Source organism: Martes martes, assembly GCF_963455335.1.
Source record: "Martes martes genome assembly, chromosome: 1".
Taxonomy (NCBI): Eukaryota; Metazoa; Chordata; class Mammalia; order Carnivora; family Mustelidae; genus Martes; species Martes martes.
This window is the reverse complement of record NC_137888.1, coordinates 68446057-68466765: the sequence shown is the minus strand read 5'-3', so window position 1 is coordinate 68466765 and position 20709 is coordinate 68446057. Positions and strand designations below refer to the sequence as shown.

The window sequence follows — 20709 nt, the reverse complement described above, 5'->3', positions numbered from 1 at the left end:
CTCCATTCGTTCATGACTATGTGCCACCAATATTAGTCATGGACCTACTGTGTGCCAGAGGCTGGGCCAGACTTTGATGATACAAAGCCCACAAACAGCCCCTACCCTCAACAGCTCTATGGCTTTATGGAAAGAGAGACATACCCATTAAGAACAAGGATTCTAGGGGCACCTGGGTGGCTCAGTGGGTTAAAGCCTCTGCCTTCAGCTCAGGTCATGATCCCAGGGTCCTGGGATCAAGCCCCATATCGGACTCTCTGCTCAGCAAGGAGCCTGCTTCCCCCTCTCTCTCCCTGCCTGCCTCTCTGCCTACTTGTGATCTCTGTCAAATAAATAAATAAAATCTTTAAAAAAAAAAAAATGGGACGCCTGGGTGGCTCAGTTGGTTAAGCGGCTGCCTTCGGCTCGGGTCATGATCCCAGGGTCCTGGGATCGAGTCCCACATCGGGCTCCTTGCTCAGCAGGGAGCCTGCTTCTCCCTCTGCCTCTGCCTGCCTCTCTGTCTGCCTGTGCTCACTCTCTCTGACAAATAAATAAATAAAATCTTAAAAAAAAAAAAAAGAACAAGGATTCTAAAGCAATTTAAGTGCTATGATAGTGTGTGCAGAATACAGTGGAGGAAAATCACTGTGGGACTAGTTCCACCTGAGGTAGGGGAGCAGGAAAAACTCACAGGTCATTGGTGTTTAAAGTGAGTCTTTTTTTTTTTTTTTTAAGATTTTATTGATTTATTTGAGAGACACAGCGAGAGAGGGAACACAAGTGGGGGCAGCGGGAGAGGGAGAAGCAGGCTTCCTGCGGAGCAGAGAGCCTGATGTGGGGCTTTTCATGACCTGAGCCAAAGGCAGCCGCTTAAGGACTGAGCCACCCGTCTTGAATGAGAAGAAGGTGTTTGCCAGCAGAGGGGGTAAGAAGAGCTTGCTACTTGAGTTGTATATGACAGAAAACTTGACTCCAACTGGTTTAAGCAAGATGGGAACTTATTGGGGGAACTGAGTGAGGAAACAAAAAGTCCAGGGATAGACTTGTCAGGCATGGCTGGATTCAGGGCCCAAATGCTGTCTTTAGGACTTGATTTCTCTCTGTCTTTCATCTGCTTTCCTCTGAGATGGCTTCACTAGCATCAAGATGGTGAGAACAGATCCAACCCTACATTCTCTCAGGTTTCAGCTTCAGAGCAAAAAGTACTACTGGCATGCTACTCTTAGAAATGTCTCATTCTCCAAAAGTGTCTCATGTTATCCCCTTGGCTCTGTGGAGGAGGCAGTCCTATGTCCACCCCTGAAGAGATCACAGTGGCCAAGGGAGTGTGAAACTCCGGTTCACTGGCCTGAGTCATTGCTCTCCCCAGAGAGCAAGGGCGGATCCGTCTTCACCAGGACAACTTGGACTGAGTGGAGAAGGACAATCCAGGACTATTATCAAAGAAAGGGGAGTTAACAACAAACATCCATTTCAGCGCAAGTCCTGTTGACCCCTGTTAATCCATGTCACTGTGACTAGGAGTCTAGAGCTGAGAAGTTCAACACCACAGAGCCCCTGGTGACTAACACGAAGTCAGATTTTCCGGAAGGACCCATTTTTGTTCCTCTCAGCTGGAGCAGTCATCTTCCTAATGGAGTCCACACTTGGGGGAAACGCTTTTGTCTACATTCCCACTGGAGAGCCCTGGCCTCTGGGGGGAGCCAGTGAGCAGCCTCAGTCTGGAGAGACTTCTGGAACCTTGGGAGAGGCCTGGCTGAGCTGCCAGACAGTACATCATCTTTTCCGTCTCTCTTCTGCGCCACTACCAATTCCTCCCTCTCTATTCCTGTGTCTACCAAGGTCAGGTCACAGGTAGTGAACCTCAGTTTTCTATTTTTTATTATACCTTATTGGAATCTCATAGCAGGAAAAGCTAGAGGCTTCACTTCCCTGGAGTTGGACTTCAAGTTTGAGCAGTGACCTCACTCTTATATTTTGGAATCTATTGCTACTTGCTTTTTGTATGCTATGCTCAAAGCTAGAGATATTCTCACTCTTGGTACTGTTTCTTCCATTTCTGGAACTTTCTGACTTATGTACAGGTTCCTATATCCCCATAGTCCTCTTATACAGATAAGGGGGAAATTTATATATATATATATATATATATATATATATATATATATGTATGTATATGTATATATATACATATATATACACACACACATACATACATATATAAAGTATATAAATATAATTTTTAGGCAGCTATGTATTTTATTGAATTTTTTTTAAGATTTTATTTATTTATTTGACAGAAAGAGAAACCACAATCGAGGCAGAGGGAGAAGCAGTCTCCCAACTGAGCAGGGAGCCCGACACCGGACTTGAGCCCAGGACCCCAGGATCACAACCTGAGCTGAAGGCAGACACTTAGCCAACGGAGCCACCCAGGCATCCCGGCAGATATGTACTTTTTAAATTATTTATATTGAGATATAAATTACATACAATAAAGGGCACCCATTTTAAGTGTATAGTTCAATGGTTTTTGACAAAAGCATACACCCATGTAATCACCACCACAATTAAGCTATAGAACATTTCCATCTGGCGCCTGGGTGGCTCAGTGGGTTAAAGCCTCTGCCTTCGGCTCAGGTCATGATCCCAGAGTCCTGGGATGGAGCCCTGCATCCGGCTCTCTGCTTCCTCCCCTCTCTCTCTGCCTGCCTCTCTGCCTACTTGTGATCTCTGTCTGTCAAATAAATAAACAAAATCTTTAAAAAAAAAAAAAAAGAAGAAGAAGAACATTTCCATCAGCCCCCCAAATTCCCTGCTCCTTTGCAATCTATACTCGCCCACCACCCACCTCTATTTCTGGCCCCAGACAGCCGTGATAGGCTTTCTGTCACTCTAGATTAGCTTTGCTTACTGTAAAATTCCAAATAAGTGGAATAAATAAATGTTTGCTCTTGTAGATCTAGTTTCCTTTGCTCAGCCTAATGTTTTTGAGATCTGTCCATGTTCTGGCATATATCAGAATTTTATTCCTTTCTGTGGCTGAGGCATTTTCCATTGAGGCATAAACCATGGTTTGTTTATCTGCTCTCCTGCTGATGAACACCTGGGCTATTTTCACTTGGAGCTATTATGAATAAAGCTACAATAAACAGTCATGTATGTCTTTGTGTGGACATATATCTTTATTTCTCTTGGGCAAATACTTAGGAGGATTCCTGGGTCAAAAGTGTATGTTTAACTTTATGGAAACTAGGCAGATTGATATTTAATAGAAGAATAGAACACTCACTAAATATTTAATATTCCAGGCTTTGGTTTCCTCATTAGCAAAATGGGAGTATCTGCCCTAATTCTTGCCACCATTGGAATGATCAGAATGGATAATGCAGGTATGCACCATGAAGTGCTAAACTGTGCAGTATGGAGAAAGGGCCATAGGGATCCTGAGGGAAGGGAGACAACCCTCCCTTGTCTCCCACTTGCCTCCCTCCAGAGGGGACTAAATGGAGAAGGAACTGATCCTTGGATGCTCAATTAAATCTACCTAACAGGTGGGTGGATGGATGGACGGATGGACGGACACACAGAGAGTTGGATGTTATAGCTTCAAGGCATAAATAATAACTTAAAGAATATAGGAAGAATATTAGATTTTTTTTAAGTTTGTGATGTTTCGGGCGCCTGGGTGGCTCAGTGGGTTAAGCCTCTGCCTTCAGCTCAGGTCATGATCTCAGGATCCTGGGATGGAGCCCTGCGTCGGGCTCTCTGCTCGGCAGGGAGTCTGCTTCCCCCTCTCTCTCTGCCTGCCTCTCTGCCTACTTGTGATCTCTCTGTCAAATAAATAAATAAAATCTTTTAAAAAGTAAAGTTTATGATAGGTTTTTAAAAACCACATTATCGGGGCACCTGGGTGGCTCAATGGGTTAAGCCTCTGCCTTCAGCTCAGGTCATGAATAGGACTCTCTGCTCAGCAAGGAGCTTGTTTCCCTTCCTCTCTCTCTGCCTGCCTCTCTGCCTACTTGTGATCTCTGTCTGTCAAATATATAAACAAAATCTTTTAAAAAAATTTAAAAACCACATTGCTGTCAAGAAGGCCCCTAACAACTTTATGACATATATTGTCTTGTTTAGGTGCTCAACAGAGGCAAGAGTGACAAGTGGCCAGCATGATCCTCCAAGAAAGATGACAGTTTTGCTAAAGAAAAAGAATCATCTTGGCTCTTGCTTCAAACTATGCTATATCCAGCTCTGGACTCTCCTAGTAGAGTCTCTACTTTCTACTAAAAGCAAAAAATAGGCTATGCAAGAAATATAAGAGAAAGAAATACACAAGTTTATGAAAGAATGTTTACTCTTGTGTGATAAAGGTCTAAGATGACATGAAAGTTTCTCTTCCTAATATTTTCTGGCTGCCCAAGCTCCTCCCTTTCTGAGGCAGCCTCATGCATTGTTCTGGGTCAGGAAGGAAGTATAAGAATCCCCTCTGCTGATGTTGGAGACTGTGGAGACTGCAAACTAGAAGTCAAGCTTCCTCAACTTAGAGTCTTTTTGCTTGCTGTCCCTTCACCTGAAGTGTTCTTTTCCCTTTCTCAAGGCTTGTTCTTTCTTATTATTCAGGTCTCAGCCCAGCTACTACAAGCATTGAAGATTCCCTGCTCACCCAGGCCCCTATCATAGCACAATGTTTTAATTCTCTATAGAGCTTTTATCTCCTGGTATTTTTTCTCTATTTATTTGTTTGCTTTCTTACTGTTCATTTTCCTCACTGAAACATGTGGTCCACAAAAGCAAGGACTTTTTGTCGTATTTGCCATGTGCTCAGTTCCTAGCTCCTGGTACATAGTAGGAGCTCAACAAATATTTGATGAATGAATGAATGAGATCACGGCTTGGAGAAGGGGAAGAGAAGGAAAGTGACGATCTTTGAATTGCTGGAGGATTTACCCAAAATAAACAGAAGCATCAGGAAGTGACTGAGTTTAGAGTCAATAGGTAAAACGAGGCTTCCTGCCAGATAAGGCTTGAGAGATGGTTTCATTTGTTATAAACTAATAGAGAAAGTTCCATTTTTGTGACATCTAGATCTATCACTGTGAGATTCATATGCACTGCACAACTGATGAAATGAATGAATGTTCTTACTCATATGAAGACTACTCACTTCGAAATTAGTACCTGGTTTGATGAGCAAGATTTTATTAATGATTTAACCAATAGGACTTGTGTCCCTAATTGTATATATGACATTTGACCAAATTAACCACAAAAAAATTTTTATTTCTTTAAAACATATTGTAAAAATTTCTAAAAATATGTCTCTAGAAATAAGCCACTGATTTTTTAAGTCTCCTCTGAAAATATAATCAAGGTGTTTTTCTTGATTTTCAAATGTATTTTTCTTTTTTTTAAGAGTTTATTTATTTATTTGACACAGAGATGGGGAGGAGAGCAAGCATAAAGAGGGGGGAGCAGCAGAGAGAGAAGCAGGCTCCCCCCTGGGATCATGACCTGAGCCGAAGGCAGCCACTTAACCGACTGAGCCACTCGGGGGCCCCATATTTTTCATTTTTTTAATAACTCTGAGCTCTTTTGTCTTTACTTGGATGAATAAAATAAAGGACTAATATAATATAATTCTGTTTAGTTAAAAAAAAAAACCAAACTTGAATTTAACCCAATCAGAAAGTTCATTTCCAGGGGGAAGGGTACAAACTCTAGTTGTTTGCTGTTTTGAAATTCTAACTGGTCTGAGGTCTTTTTCTTTATCCTTCCTCTTGGGCTTTAAACGCCAGAGGTGGGAGGTGCAGGCTACACCTGTTTAGAATGTTTAGAAGCAGAGCTCTCCTCACCAGACAAGGAAAGAATAAACAAAGCAAAAGGAGGAAGGAAAAGCAGGGAAGGAAGTTCTCACAGCAAGGAGAAGTTGTAAGCATTGGCTAAAGTCAAATGCATGCTTATTTAATCATTTGCAAGTGAGAAGCTATTTGACTATCCTGTATTCCAGGCCAATTTATTTTAAAATGTAATCAGTCATCGCGATCAGCACTGTCCATTAGCTATAGCTGGCACTCCAAATGTGACTAGTCAGCTGAGGAACTGAGTATTTGAACTTTGTTCCATTTTAATTAATCTACATTTAAATTCAAATAGTCACCTATGACTACTGGCTGCCACATTGAACAGCACGGATCTAGATAAGTAGGTACATTATACTAATCAAATACTTCAAAATTAATGTTATGGAGTGAGTATTTTGAAATTTATCTATTAAGTAATCTCAACACCCAATGTGGGGCTCAAAATCATGACCCCAAGATCAAGGGTCACATGCCCTTCCATCTGAGCCAGCCTGGTGATGGAGTGAGTATTTTGGATATGTAAAGATCCAACCTCAAAAGAAGTAGAAAAGAGGCAACAATTAGAGAGGACACGCTCCTCATCGCCTTCTTGGCTCCTCATTGTGTCTCCATCAATGTGTCTCCTCATTGATGTTCTCCTATTTGCTTGGCTTTTTGGCAGCCAAGGAGCAAGTTTCTCCTGTTTCTCTAGTGTTTTTTGCAGATTAAAAAAAAAAGTCCAATTACCAGATCTTCGTCTGAAATACCACCCACCTAGACACTTAATGATTTGGTTATTTGTTTGTTTTCGCTCTGAAGAGTTTGTTATTTAAACATTTTCATGGTGGTAATGATTTTGAAGGCAGGGAGTTATTTGCCTGGGATGTCGTTCTCAGACCCTCTAGAGCTATCTGATGACAGGGCAACCTGGAGAAGGATTGAATTACAGTGTGCTGGAGGCATAATTATTCTTGAGATAATCACTTGGTTTTCTAGCTTTTCTTTTTAAATTCATTTTTCTTGCTTGGTTGTTCTTTTCCTCTGCTACAAGTCTTTTTTTGTTGGTGGTGACGTAAGATGGTGTGTTTTGGGTTTTATTTTAAGAGAAGGGGAAATGCAATCCAAAGATGTCTCTAGATTTGTGACCCAAGAAGGACCATGACATGAGCAATCTAGAAGACGAAGGTGATGCGAGATGCCTGCTGTGAATCTAATTCTGTGCACTACCACTGGTAGGTGTCTACTGTGGGACAAGAGTGCAAAAAGGATTCAGAGCCTTGGGCTTCCTAAGAAATGCATCCTTACAAGCAGCCCTACATACACTTCCCATGGAGTAGCACTTCCAATGGAGTAGCACTTCCAGGGCTTTGTCCCATCCAACCTAAGAACTCTGATAAACCTAGGAAGCACACAGGTCTGCACTCAAGTGAGCATCATAAAGTTGAATTCTTGTTATCTGCAGCCTTCAGCTGGGGTACAGCAGCAAAATGTTTCTCCCAGGGGCACCTGGGTGGCTCAGTGGCTTGGAGCCTCTGCCTTCGGCTCGGGTCATGATCCCAGGGTCCTGGGATCGAGCCCCACGTCGGGCTCTCTGCTCAGCAGGGAACCTGCTTCCTCCTCTCTCTCTGCCTGCTTCCTTGCCTACTTGTGATCCCTGTCTATCAAATAAATAAATAAAATCTTAAAAAAAAAATGTTTCTCCCACTCCCACTCTACTCCCACCTATACTGATGTAGTCTTAGAATATAAGTGAGGTTTGGTTGGGTAAGGTCCAGAGCTGATGACCAAGAAAGAATTGTTGAGACATCTTTGGTGCAAAATGGTGGTTTATTAAAGTACAGGGACAGGACCCGTGGGCAGAAAGATCTGCTGCCCCAGGGTTGTGAGGAGTGGTCCATTATATACTTGTAAGTTGGGAGGGGGTCAGGGATGGCGTAAGTCTCTAAGGAATTTTGGAAACAGGTTTCCAGGACCTTGAGGGGCTAACTATTGTTGGGAAAAAGGTTATTCATCACTGGTAATAAAACCTTTGTCGTGAGACCCTTTAGATGTACATCAGTGGGCCATATGCCTGGGAATGATTGTCAACACTATCTTGGAGGGTTTAGAGATAAAAGAAGTTTCCAAAGGAATTGTTAAAGTAGACTTACAGGATCCTGGTTGGGGGTAGGGGTAGGTCAGACTAAGGTTGTCCTTTGCCCTTAGCAAAGCCTTAAGGTAGAGGTAGTTGAGTCGCTAGAGGAATGTCACTCTGCCTGTTTCAAGGGCTTGTCAGTGGGTAAGGAAATTTAATAACTTTTCTTCTGCCTCTGTTTCCCAAATCAATACCAAGGACTTGAAAATGAAGTTTCCTCTGAGGATAAAACCCTAAAATCTACCCACATGGCAGCCACAGGAGTGTACCATATAGATCCCCCTTCAGGAGAGAAGCTGCTGTAAGGACTAGCATTAGCTGGCAGCTTGCAGGGACCATAGTTTCAGGCTCTGCTGCAGGATGCGTGCCAAGACCCCCTCTACCCAGGCTGCTCCTGGTCAATGGCGGAGCAAGGCAGGAGGACTAGAGCCACGCCATTAGGACCAACGCAAGTCTCCTGTAACGGGCTCCTTGCTGGAGCTCCTGTCGCTGCCTACTCCCGCTTCCTCTTCCCTTTGTCCTCCACAGGCATTTCCCCCAATATATCTCTTGTACATCTAAGTCTGTGTTGATGTATTCTTCTCAGAGGACCATCACAATACGAAATGAGTGGAGTCAGTTATTTGAAGAAATAACCTTAAAGAGCATTCCAGGCTGTGAAGATGCCAACTGAACCAGGTCTGTTCTACTCCAGGGCCTACCTAGGGCAGCCCTGGGGAATAAATCAAGCTCTCGGTAACTTGAGAATGGAAGGAGGCTGGAGAGGGAAGGCAGTGGGGAGGGAGAGGAGAAAATTTTTGGATTAGCTGTGATTAAAACCTAATGAAGCTTTAGTAACGCATAGAAAAACAAAACAAAAGCTGTAGCATTAGAAGGAAAAAGTAGTAGAATTAGTAGATAGGACAGAAGAGGATGGTCAGTTTAGAATTTAGAAAACAGAACTTCACAGTGGAAATATGTTAGTATGCCTCCCGCACTGACCATGCAAGACACGTGTACACACACACACACACACACACACACACACACACATGCATACACATATACGTCTCACGCCGGCATCCACATCTACATATAATAAATGATAACATGCAGGAAATAATATGTATATGACACATATGTGTATACCTCTTATTTTCCTCAGAACTCTCAATATATGCAAGTAATACCGAAATATACCACAAATAAAAAGAAAATGAAACAAATACAAAAGTCTCTAGATGCTGCCAGTGGAAACGTTACCAATTGTGAAAACAGACACAACTGCCAGCTCCAGGCTGTGCTTCTCCTGCTACAACTTCCATTTGTGCAATTAGTCCTACCCAGTGGGCCAGGACACTCCTGTCATTAGCATCTGGCAAATATCCCTCCGTTAAGAGGAGAAATTGCTGTGTCCCTCAGAAAAGACTCTGGACTCCATCAAGAGATGTAATCTTATTAAATGCCACCAAAGATGTCTCATGTTAATTTTTAAAATTAATAACCATTTAATACCCACAATAAATATATGTTGATGTTGGGGCATTTTGGCTTTATTGAGAATTTACTGAAAGTGATGTTTCTCCACATATGTTTTCTTTTGCAATTATCTTAATGGAAAAATGTGTATTTGGAGTTCTATTTGTTTCTTAGAAGCATGTTTTTGTTGGGGTTATTTCAAAAGCACTTACAGGACTATAAAATGTTTTTAGAATCCTAAGAGGAAAGGATTGAGGGCTTATATTTGAGACTAGTTTTATTAATACCATGGATTTAGGACTCTGTTCATAGCCATCGTTTTGTATATATGTAAATTATACACACAATTTATAATGTAAATAGCCATCATTTTACATATATGAGTAATATACATAATTTTAATATAAATAAGGTATATCTGTAGACAATGTGTAAACTACATACATAAATGCTTTATATATTATTGTTCATATTTAATTTTATCTATTATATATATCTTTTACAGAAATTCTTATATTTTAATTTAATTTAATTTTAGTTTTTTAATCCTTAAATTCTTTACAGAATTCTTAAAAGAAATCCAACTGCGAAGGTATGCCTTTGTGAATTTTGCAGTTGGTTTTCTTTTAACCTCAGAACTCTGAAGAATCTCTTAATGGCTCAGTCTCATAGTTCTAGTGCTTTTGTTTGCATATAATATTTATTTGGATAATACCTTCTAGGTAGTTGTCTTATTTTTCAAAAGCAATAACCCTTAAGCAATCTTGCAACTCATAACCAGGCTCAAACTGGAAATGCAAACTCTTTTATTCAAGATGTTTAATGAGCAATGTGAATGGAATGTAAAAGGATGTGCATCTATTCCTTGAGGAACAAACACGGGATATTTGAATTGAGGTAGACTTATTAGCTCTGTCTGCAATTAGAATTGGTTTCTCCACAGAACATTTAGAGTAGCAGTGAGTAAACAGGAAGTTACTTGTGAATGGTCTTCAAGAGGAAAAGATCCACTCTCACCCCGCTCAGGAAGTCATTCTTCAGTCAGCTGTGATTGCAGCAATGTTGACATTATAAAATCATTATCATTGATCCTCTTTATTGATGACTTGTCCAAAAGCAAAGAAGGACACGGAATTAAAGCATACTCTTCAAATCCCTAGATATAATTTTATCATAGAAGAGACACATTAGAAAGGAAGGGGAACTAAAATGGCACTAGTGTTGTCTTTGGGTGGCAAAGTCAATGGTTTTTCTTTTTCCTTTTTTACATTTTCTAGATTTTATCTAATGAGCATGTATTTCCTTTATACTAAGGGAAATCCTTCCTTTAAAAAAAAAGAAAAGAAAGAGATAGTGATCAAAAATGGAAACACACACAGCTTGAGAGAGCTTCCATTTTCATTCCTTGGTGTGGTTAAGGTCCAAGTGCCGCTCCCCAACTCTTGCTTCGAGTTTTGAGAATCTGTGAGGAGGGCACAGGGAACCCCAGGCACTTGGGCATTTTTTGTTTCAGACTTCTGGCTCTTTGTTAGCAGGCAGTTTTGGTGGTATTCCTCTCATCTTTGGCATCCCAGCACTTGCCCCAGTGACCCTATTGCATTGTCTTCTTGCAACAATTACCAGCTTGGTATGACTGATAATTATAGTAGTATTCAGTCCTGGTGAGATAGCCAGATGAGCTAGCTATGGAAGAACCCAAATGGCTATCTGGGTCAATATATTGGATAAGGTTACTTGAATACAGGAAGTTTATCTAACAAATAAAAAGGTATTTCTTACCTACATTTAATGCTAATCATTCATAAAGGCAAAGTTCATCCCCAAAAGTCAACATAATAAAATGATTCCAAGGTGTTTTGGTTTGGTTTGGGTTTGGTTTGGTTTGGTGTTGTTAATTATTACATAATAAGTACTCCTTACTTTATGGTCCTTAATACAATCAATGGTTCATACTTTGAAGATTTTTTATGATCAAAAAAATTTTTTTAACTAAAACTTTTCTTTATGTCTTTTCTCATGGCCAAGTCTCTGTATTATATGTTAGAATCCAGGTTCTCAAAAGACTCTTTTTCAGATTCTTATAGGTCCATCTCTTTGTGGAAGGGGGGTGACTTGTTACTGTGACCATTCACCTCAGGCTTTCTCCTCTTTCCCTAGGAAATGACTAGCTTACACACTGCTTCCAGTGGGAAAACAAAAGGAGTGACAGAAGAACCTTTTCCCCAATATGTCCAGTAGGAAAGTCCTGGGAGAGCCCTCTGATTAAACAGTCCTTAGTCATATGTTCTAACCAGGGTCTGGAGGAGCAATGAATGAAATTAGTGATCCTGGGGGACAAACAACATAAGTCTGTCCACCACACCCAATGTTTCCATGTGCATGGAGTATTCATGGGGCCCGAGAGAGGCTCTGATGATGGACTGGCATGCTGCAGTATTTTTAAAAGCATGAGCTTTCTAGGCAGACTAAGTTCAAATCCTGGTATTTCACTCACACAACGCAGGTTTTGGATTAGTGGTTAACCTCTACATACCTCAGAATCTTCACCTGTGAAATGGTGATAATTATTCTCACCTCGTAGGGTTATTGAGAAAATTAAATGAAACCTTATTAGAAAGACTTATCACTGTTTCTGGTATATAGTAACTGCTCAGTAGAAGTTAGGGATAATGGTGATGATGATTCATTATGAAATGGTTCCATTGGATAAAGTTTCATTCCAAACCAACAAAGAGCAACTGATTCCTTTGTCGAACATGGGCAGGTGAGTGGAGCTGATTTCATCCAACATCGGTTACACTGTCTTAGCACACTTACAGATAAAGACCCCCCTTGGGGCTGTTTTCCTCAGCAAGGGCATACAAGGAGAGGCTAATTGAATTTTATGGACCCTGTCATGGGCATTAATCATATTTGTGCCTGCCCATTATATTTTGAGTAGTCTTTGAATATTGGGGGAAATCTCTACAGTATATGGCCCTCTCTCCCACAAACAGTTGAATTCTTAGCCTCTCTTGCAGCTGAAATACACTCGTGTGATATACACATTACCAATCATACAGGATGCCATGTGATTTTTGATATAAGAGATTAACATGAGGAAAGAGGGTCTGTGATAAGCTTTCCTTCCATAGGTGGCAGCAGAGCTATCTGGCCTTTGGGGTAGAGGTATTACAAGGTTTAGTTTCCGAGGGCAGAAATGCATCTGATGTGCTCATAGCCGTCACAATTGCAGTGAGCTGGAATACTTCCATTATTGCTTAGTCTTGGTAGCAGCAATGGCAACCGATTTCTCACTGGGCCATTTGGGAAGCCAGGCGTTGGCCATTAGCTTTGACATAGTTTCTTCAGTGCTCTTATTGCTTCTATGAACTACCTTCCATTTTAAAATGGATCCCTTTTATGGCCTGTACTAGCCAGAACAGACTCAGTTGTTTGTGGCTAAAAAGACTAACCAACACAATTCCCTTCCAATATTTCATTCTTGGACGTGGGGGAGGTGTACTCCCTAATGCATGTTTACAAACATCAAAAAAAAATTGAAGTAACATTTAATTCTAAAAAGCCTTGTTCATGAGAATATTTACTAATGAGTCTGTGCACAAGAGTTCAAAGATTCTGGGGAGTTCTTAAATGTTGACAGCATCCAAAAACTGACTTCAGAAGAGGTACTTCTACCACTAAAGTATTAATATCATAACGCTACACTACTGTATTTTCCTAGTTAAAGAAAGTAGAGGAGGGGCACCTGGGTGGTCCAGTCCATTAAGTGTCTGTTCGGCTCAGATCATCAAGCCCCGCTTCAAGCTACTTGCTCATCCGGGAGCCTGCTTCTCCCTCTCCCTCTGCTTCTCCCCCTGCTCGTACTCTTTCACACACTCTCTCTTTTTTTATTTATAAATAAATTAATAAATACAATCTTTAAAATTTTTTTTTAAAAAGTAGAAGAAATTCCAGTCTGATGGTTTTATAGAACTACAGATGTTAGGGAAATATCACGAACACCATCTTGTCACATAGGCGACATCAAAGAATTTCCACACTAATTGTTTTCCAGGTATTTTTCATTCCTTTTATACATTTGTAGCATTTATAAATCTAGAGCCCCATGTGGTACAGTTGGAGTAGTGTCACTTTCAAGGAAGCACAGACCACACCCAAGTTTCAGATAACAGTCCTGCCTCAGAGAACAATGGAAGTGACCCAAGGATAGAGTCCAGTCCCTCATTATCTCCTGTCCTACCTTCTCCCCCTCAATCTGATGCATTGCCCTGGATTGTTGCTTAAGCACCTTTCAAGTTAATTGGAGATCGTCCATATCTGAGATTAACTGTACCGGAAAAGGGCACTTAAGATGTACTTAACACAGGCTCCAAATTTTCAAAGATATTGAAAAACTGTTCAGGATTTTATCTTCAAAAATGGAAATGGGAAAATGGAAATGGAAATTCAAAAATTTATTTTGTATTTAATAAAATTTCATCTATATTTGCAACTATGTGCCAATTTTCATAATGAGTAAACAATGAGTCAAATGTGGATTTTTTTGACATAATTTTCCCTGCAAAAATGCATTCTAGCAAAATACAAACATCCTTTCATTTACTCTTGACTTTCACAGCACTATATTGTAGAAGATTAATTTTGAAAAATTATTATAGGGTTTCTTCATTTTTCTCATGGACGCCTTTTTTTTTTTTTTTTTTTTAAGATTTTACTTATTTATTTGACAGAGAGAGATCACAAGTAGGCAGAGAGAGAGGGGAGGAAGCAGGCTCCCTGTTGAGCAGAGAGCCCAATGTGGGGCTCTCTGCTGAGATCATGACCTGAGTGGAAGGCAGAGGCTTAACGTACTGAGCCACCCAGGCACCCCTCATGGAGTCCTTTTTAATATTTTGGCATTAAAAATCATTCTTTTTTTAAGGGACTTTGGTCAGCAACCTTCTTTAGCTTTTTCCGTCAGTTCATCGGAGTAACTCATCCAAGTCTTCATTCGTCAAAAGAAGCCCATCATCCTCCCACTTCTTTCAACCTCACTTGCAACCATTTTATAAATTCCAGATCTTTTACAAGATCAATACAGCACTATGGATTGAAAGTGCACTGTTATTTACATTGCATTTTCAGATGTTTACAAAGCTGATGAATTGACCAGAGACTAACCAACAAAGATGTTGACATATTGGGCCTAGCTAGATGCTAATGTTGTGCAGCAAGAAATGTTTGGGGACTAATTTTATAAGTGGTTGGTTCATTGGCGAATATTTCCATATTTCCATGACTTAGATTCTCTGTGCAACCTACTTAACTGCAGAGATTGAGTAATATATACCTTGGAAAATAAGGATCACTTCACTTAACACTCTGCTTTTCTTTCTAGAATCTACCACTGGGCTTTCATCCTCTCTACCCCTGTCTCTGACTAGGCCTGGAGTTCTTTGGCTCCCTGCCCATTATGCCAGTTCTGCATCACTAAAGTCCAGAAATCAGTCTCACAGAAATGGACCATACACAAACGTTCAAAGTCCACTTGGGTCTGTCTCAATTTTAACACATTAAGCTTCTCAGGACATTTAAGGGTTATAATTTTCATCTTGGAGCTGTAGTTCCAAGACAAATACATTTTTCTAAGAGCAAATACTCTTAAAATCATATGGTAACATCAATGTCTTCCTGTGGGTCTCAACAACAACAGAACCATCAGTGTTGCAAGCCTGACTCTTTAGTGAGGATAGGAACACAGTCATCATTCTATAAATTAAGAAAAGAAAATACTGTTGCATACTTATGTTCAAACAGTTTTCTATGTACTGGGACAGGTTTAATACTTTGTTTTTGAATTTTAAAGTTTAAAAACTTAGCTTAGTCCTAGGAATGGAGTATTTTTTGGCTATGATGACTTCAGATCATTACCAGAAAGTGAATTGAGCAATATTTTCACTTTATAATTTAAAACTTTGACTTTTTCACAAAATATCATCTAAAACACTTATGCTGTTGGATAGCATATTCTTGAAATGTGTGCAAAATAAACAATCATTTATTTTCCTTTTTGGTGTTTTAAAGCAATTTTTATTGGGTTGAGGGTGTAGGTTTTAGGATATAATGTAGTTTGCCAAATTCTGTAATCCTTTCTTTCTTTCTTTCTTTTTTAATGTCATAAACAGGGTGTGGTGCCTTTAGAGAACTTTTTAAAAGTTGTAGTTCTTGGTCTTTTTTTTTTTTTCCTTCATTTTTTCAAAAATAGTAAGATAATCTAAACCCCATAGGGAAATTCTGGTTTCTACTATTGCTTCCTGGGTTTCCCCACTATTAAAAGACAGATTACTCCTTGTAGCTGGTTTTTACTTATTTTCTTGCTAGGAGTGTTTACATTCTTAACATTATAAGTTCATTATTAGAAATGAAATCTTGGCAAGAACTATTTCAGTGGTGTTTTTTTCGTTTTTGTTGTTGTTTGGTTAGAAAGGTGAAAATAATTTAGAGGGAACAGCATATATGGGGCATCTAGATTCAGCTATATCCCTCTTGTGGTGATGTGGTTGTTGAATATCTCAATGAATCCATTCTGTTCTTGTTCCTAATTCTGTTCTTAATTCCTAGCTATTGGAAAGCACTTAACAAAATAAGGTGTTTAAAATTATTTTTCTTTAATTAAATAAAGTCTTGATTCCACAAGGCTGGAATTGTTCTTCTTAGAAAAACAAATTCTCTGTGAATCCTACCTCATTAATGTTACAGAAAGAAATCGGTAGAAAAGATTCTTTAAGAACAGAGAGATGCTGGCAACTAAACACCATTTTCAGAACAGAACATGGTGAGATCTCCTGATCTGGGTTCCATCTTCATTATCTGACATAGTTGACGTAGTTAATGGCAATTCACTCACAAATCGCTTGGCTGAAAATACAGTTTTAAATCCCTGCACAGAAAACAGTTTCCCTATTCTCACTCATCAGTAAAAAGAGAAGAATCTATTGAGGAAGCATTTAAAGTAAAAAGATAAGAGCAGGAGTTAAAATTTGATAGAACGCCCTTCTGGTTCCCCCTTTTCTTGCCTTAGATCTGTGTGTTTGAATGCGACAGAAACAAAGAGGGAACCCCAGTTTTCCAGCAACCAGCAAGCGCTAACACTTTTTTTTTTTTTTTAAGCAATTAAGTTAAACCACTCTCCAAAGCAAGCCATGACCCCCTCTCCGTGAATCGTCTGTGGATCCCGAAGTCGGGTCCCGCTTGGGTACCACTCGGCAGGGGTTCCCCTCCTTTTCACCCCCACAGGCCCTGCGGGCGGGATGTGACAGGCGCTGCGGGTCCCGGGGGGTCAGCGAGGAGACGCCCGCCCGCCCCAGGAGAGGAGGCGGCTCCCGCCTCAGAGCCGCCCCCTCCCGCCGCCGGAGAACAAATGGGATATTCAGCAGTGGCCTGTGGCTGCCAGAGCAACTCCTCTGGGGAAATTCAGCGTCGAGGCAGCGTGCACCGTGACTGCCTTTAAAAGCGCCCCACCCGCTCGCTGCGCACACCCGGATACCTGGGCTGCCCCGCGGCTGCGTGCGCACGTGTGTGTGCTTGTGTGTGTGTGTGTGTGTGTGTGTGAGTGAGACAGAGAGAGGGCGGGGAAGCGAGCCGGGCGTGTGCGGCGTGCGAGCCTGTGTTTCTCCCCGTGTGTGCCAGAGTGTGAGCCTCGGGGGGTGCGACCCGGTGTGCTGACCGGCGTGCGCGCCGGGGTGGGAGCGAGCCGAGCGCGTCTACACCGGCCATGAGGGGCGCGGGCGCCTGGGCCGCGCTCTGCCTGCTGCTGGCCGCGGCCGCGCAGCTCTCGCGGCAGCAGCCCCCGGAGAGGTAACGCGACCCCCGCCCGGGCTCTCTCTCTCCCCGCCTCCGTCCCGCTGTCCTGCAGCCTCGCCCCGCGGTTTTACCGCAGCCGCGAAGGGGCGCCCGGGGATCCGGCGTGCGACCCCAAGCTCACCCGGGGTCCGGCGTCCGCTGCCCCCGCCCGGACGCCCCCCCGCTCGGCCGCGCGCCCGCGGCTCGGCCCGCCCGACCTCCCAGCCGCCGGCCGCACCACCACGTGGCGGGGGCTGAAGGGGACCGGCGCCTCCTCTCCCCCAGTGCGTCTGCGGGCCGAGGGAGGCACGAGGGCCCCAGGCTGCGGTCTTTTCTTTTTCACTTCTGCTTTACTCCCCCGGGAGGCTCGGCCCAGAGACGGAAAGCCTCGGGGAAAACCCGAGTCGCGCGGCGCGCGGGGAGCCGCTCCCGGAAAGTTAACCCTTTGCCAGCTCCTGTCAGGGCTGCCAGACCGCCCAGGAGCTGGGCTGGAGGACCCATCCCGTGGCCACCTTTGGCATCTTCTCTTCCACCTCCATCACCAGCAGCCTCCCTTTATAAATGCGAGGCTCTGCCAATGGTTAATGGTTTTCAGAAAAGGGGAGGAGAAGTAGGCATCTCTCCACATCTAGGAAATTAAAACTTTTTTAATCTATTGCTTGTCTGTCTTTAAGACCATGTACCTCGCCTAGCTCTCACCTTCTTTCACTCACCTCCACTCCCCAGTTAAATTTTCCATTGACTGTTTCCCCATAAACTTTTACCACTACGTGGAGCATTTGATTGCTTATGGATAGATGGATAAACAAATGTTGTGGTATGAGGATGGAGATGGCAACTGGACAGAATGTTTTATTAGACTGTGATTTAAAAATTCCAAACTAGCAAGTTTCAAATCCCTTATATTTCAAATCCCTTATATGGTGCAAACATTTATTAATCAACATTAACTTTATCCATATTTAGAAGCTACAACCTTTCTGAAGTTGACATTAGATTGTTAGACCCAGTTTCAAATTAAGTTTCCTTCTTTTATTTTCCCAGACCTGTTTTCACATGTGGCGGCATTCTTACTGGAGAGTCTGGATTTATTGGCAGCGAAGGTTTCCCTGGAGTGTACCCTCCAAATAGCAAATGTACTTGGAAAATCACAGTAAGCATTTTTTTTTTTTTTAAGGGTATTCTCCTGGAAGTGGGTATTGGAAACAGTGGAAGGCTGCTGCATTTTTCCTCTGGTGTCAGGATTTGGGTAGGGGGCAAATGCCTGAAATAGTAAAATGTTGGATTTACCTCAACTATTTGGGAGATTTTTATTAATAGAACTAGTGGTGTCCTGCATTCGTGATTAGAACGGGCACAAGATAACAGTTGAAGGAAAAATTCTTAAAGCAGATGTGTTCCTGAAAACCCATCCTGATCCAGCTGAGTTTCATGGATTCAAAATTAAGGCTGTTTTCAAAGTCCTGTTGTAATGACTTTTAGAATCCATTTGTTACCTGTGCATTACATAAATGTCTCCCAGTGGGGAATAGAAGAGCAAAGGTAATGCTCATCCCTGACTACTTTATACCCACTATGGGTGAAAGGGAAAAGAAAAAGGAAGAAAAGAAAATCCCACTTAATTTCCCTGACTTAAAACTACCACTGAAGGCAGTTTAAGAACAGAGAATAATAATAATTGTGGGGTAGGGTGGGAAAGTGTAAACAGCAAACAAAGGCTAATAAAATGCCCATGCAGTTAGTAATGACATAGATTATGCTGAGTCAAAAAATTGGATTTCCAGACAGCCATCTTAAAAAAGAAGTCTGGGTTTAGAATCAGCTACATTGAGTCATCTTGCCAGTCAGTGTGATAGTGAGTCTTCTTCATTTTTTCATTGTTGGGAAGTTATTTGGTAATTGAACACATTGGTTCACGGAGAGCTTTAGTCCATCAGATCGTGATACCCACTGATTATAATTTTTAAAAGTAGTTACCTCTCTGGGCACTTAATGTGTACTAGACACTGTACCAAGTAGCTAATAAGCATAACCTCACTAAATCTTTGAAATCACTCTGAGACAGTGACTCTTATATCCCCATTTTATAGATGGGGAAGCTGAGGCCTAGAACAGTTATGTAAATTGACTTGATCAGACATTTGGTAAGTCCAACTTTATGTATGAATGAAACCTGTTTTGCAGTGAGGCATTCTTACCAACAGGCAAATATTTGGGGTCCCCCTCCTTAATAGAAGGTGTGGCTTCTGTCTGTACTGATACTTTCCTATAAAATATTGACTATCTGATGAACTGATGCAGATTTCATTGTGTTATTGCAACACATGGGGCTAGGAGAGAATATGTCATAAAAAACAACTTTGAAATATTGATATTAGCATAAATGTGAAATAAGGCTTCAAAATAAACATACAACTTGGTTTTCATATTATAGTTGTGTTTCAGTTGCAATTTAATGGATTTAAGTTATAAACGGTCCAAGGAAATTAATAACTGAGGGGCATCATGTACCTAACAAGTAGAAATTCATGGTTGGCTGTATATTTAGGGTATTATGGGCATTGTTGGTTTGGCATCAAACTTTGATGGGTGAAGGGTATCCAGGGGGTTTTCCTTGGTAAAGAAGTGGTAGGCCTCTGGAGAGGACTGACTGACTACCATATTCTTATGTGGGGGGAAGGAAAGTATAGTGGATGTTCTGTTTGGATACAGCGTAAAGGTAAGGCATATGGGCTCAACAGTCAGATTTCTCTGGATTCAAATTCTCATTCTGTCACTCATAAATTGTGTGACCAGAACTCCTCTTTTTTAAACCTCAGGATTGTTGTGAAGATAAAATGGGTTAGTACATGTAAAGCCCCTTGGCTCAGTGTTGGGGTTGTAATAAAGTACTTAATAAATGTTAGCCATCACCATTATCATTTTCATTATCCTCATTATTATTGGTATTGACTTCCCATTCCTTCTGACCCTTGGTCTATTTGGCAGATCACTGTTACCCCCTTACCTCACTGGCTAAGCTGTGCTTGGCAACAGCTCAGAATAGCTCAAATCTTGCCGAAAAATCTACTTTGTCATCTATATCTAGGAAGAATTATTTCTGTGTTGGGTTCTCCTGTAATCTTACTGAAAAGATTCCGTGTGAGTCAGAACTAGGTCATCTTCCAATAACAGTGGCCTAGAACAACAATGGCTCTGACAGAACTTTGGTTCTCTCTCACGTAAGGGAATCTACAGGTAAGCAATCCAAGATTGGGGTGGCAGCTTCAAGCCAGTAGACACTCTGTATCTTTGTCTCCCCCTGCTTTGCCATACTCAGATGTGTGCTCGAGTTCCAGCCATCATGTTTACATTTCAGCCAACAAAAAGGAGGCAAAGAAGAGCATGTGTCTTCCCTTTAAGGACATTGTGCATAATTACATGCAACTCGCTGCTTACATTTCATTGGCTGGTTCTTAGTTACACCGCCAC

The 20709-nt window shown here is 41.6% G+C and overlaps 1 protein-coding gene across 1 annotated transcript in view; it reads left to right on the top strand.

The window, feature by feature from the left end:
• Window positions 1–16949: 16949 nt before the first annotated feature.
• PCOLCE2 (procollagen C-endopeptidase enhancer 2) overlaps window positions 16950–20709 on the top strand; it is a 66589-nt gene continuing 62829 nt past the window's right edge. Inside the window, exons 1-2 of the mRNA XM_080817425.1 lie at window positions 16950–17253; window positions 18283–18391. Of these exons, the coding sequence (XP_080673551.1) occupies window positions 17171–17253; window positions 18283–18391 (192 nt within the window). The 5' untranslated portion in view covers window positions 16950–17170. The remainder of the gene's footprint in view (window positions 17254–18282; window positions 18392–20709) is intronic.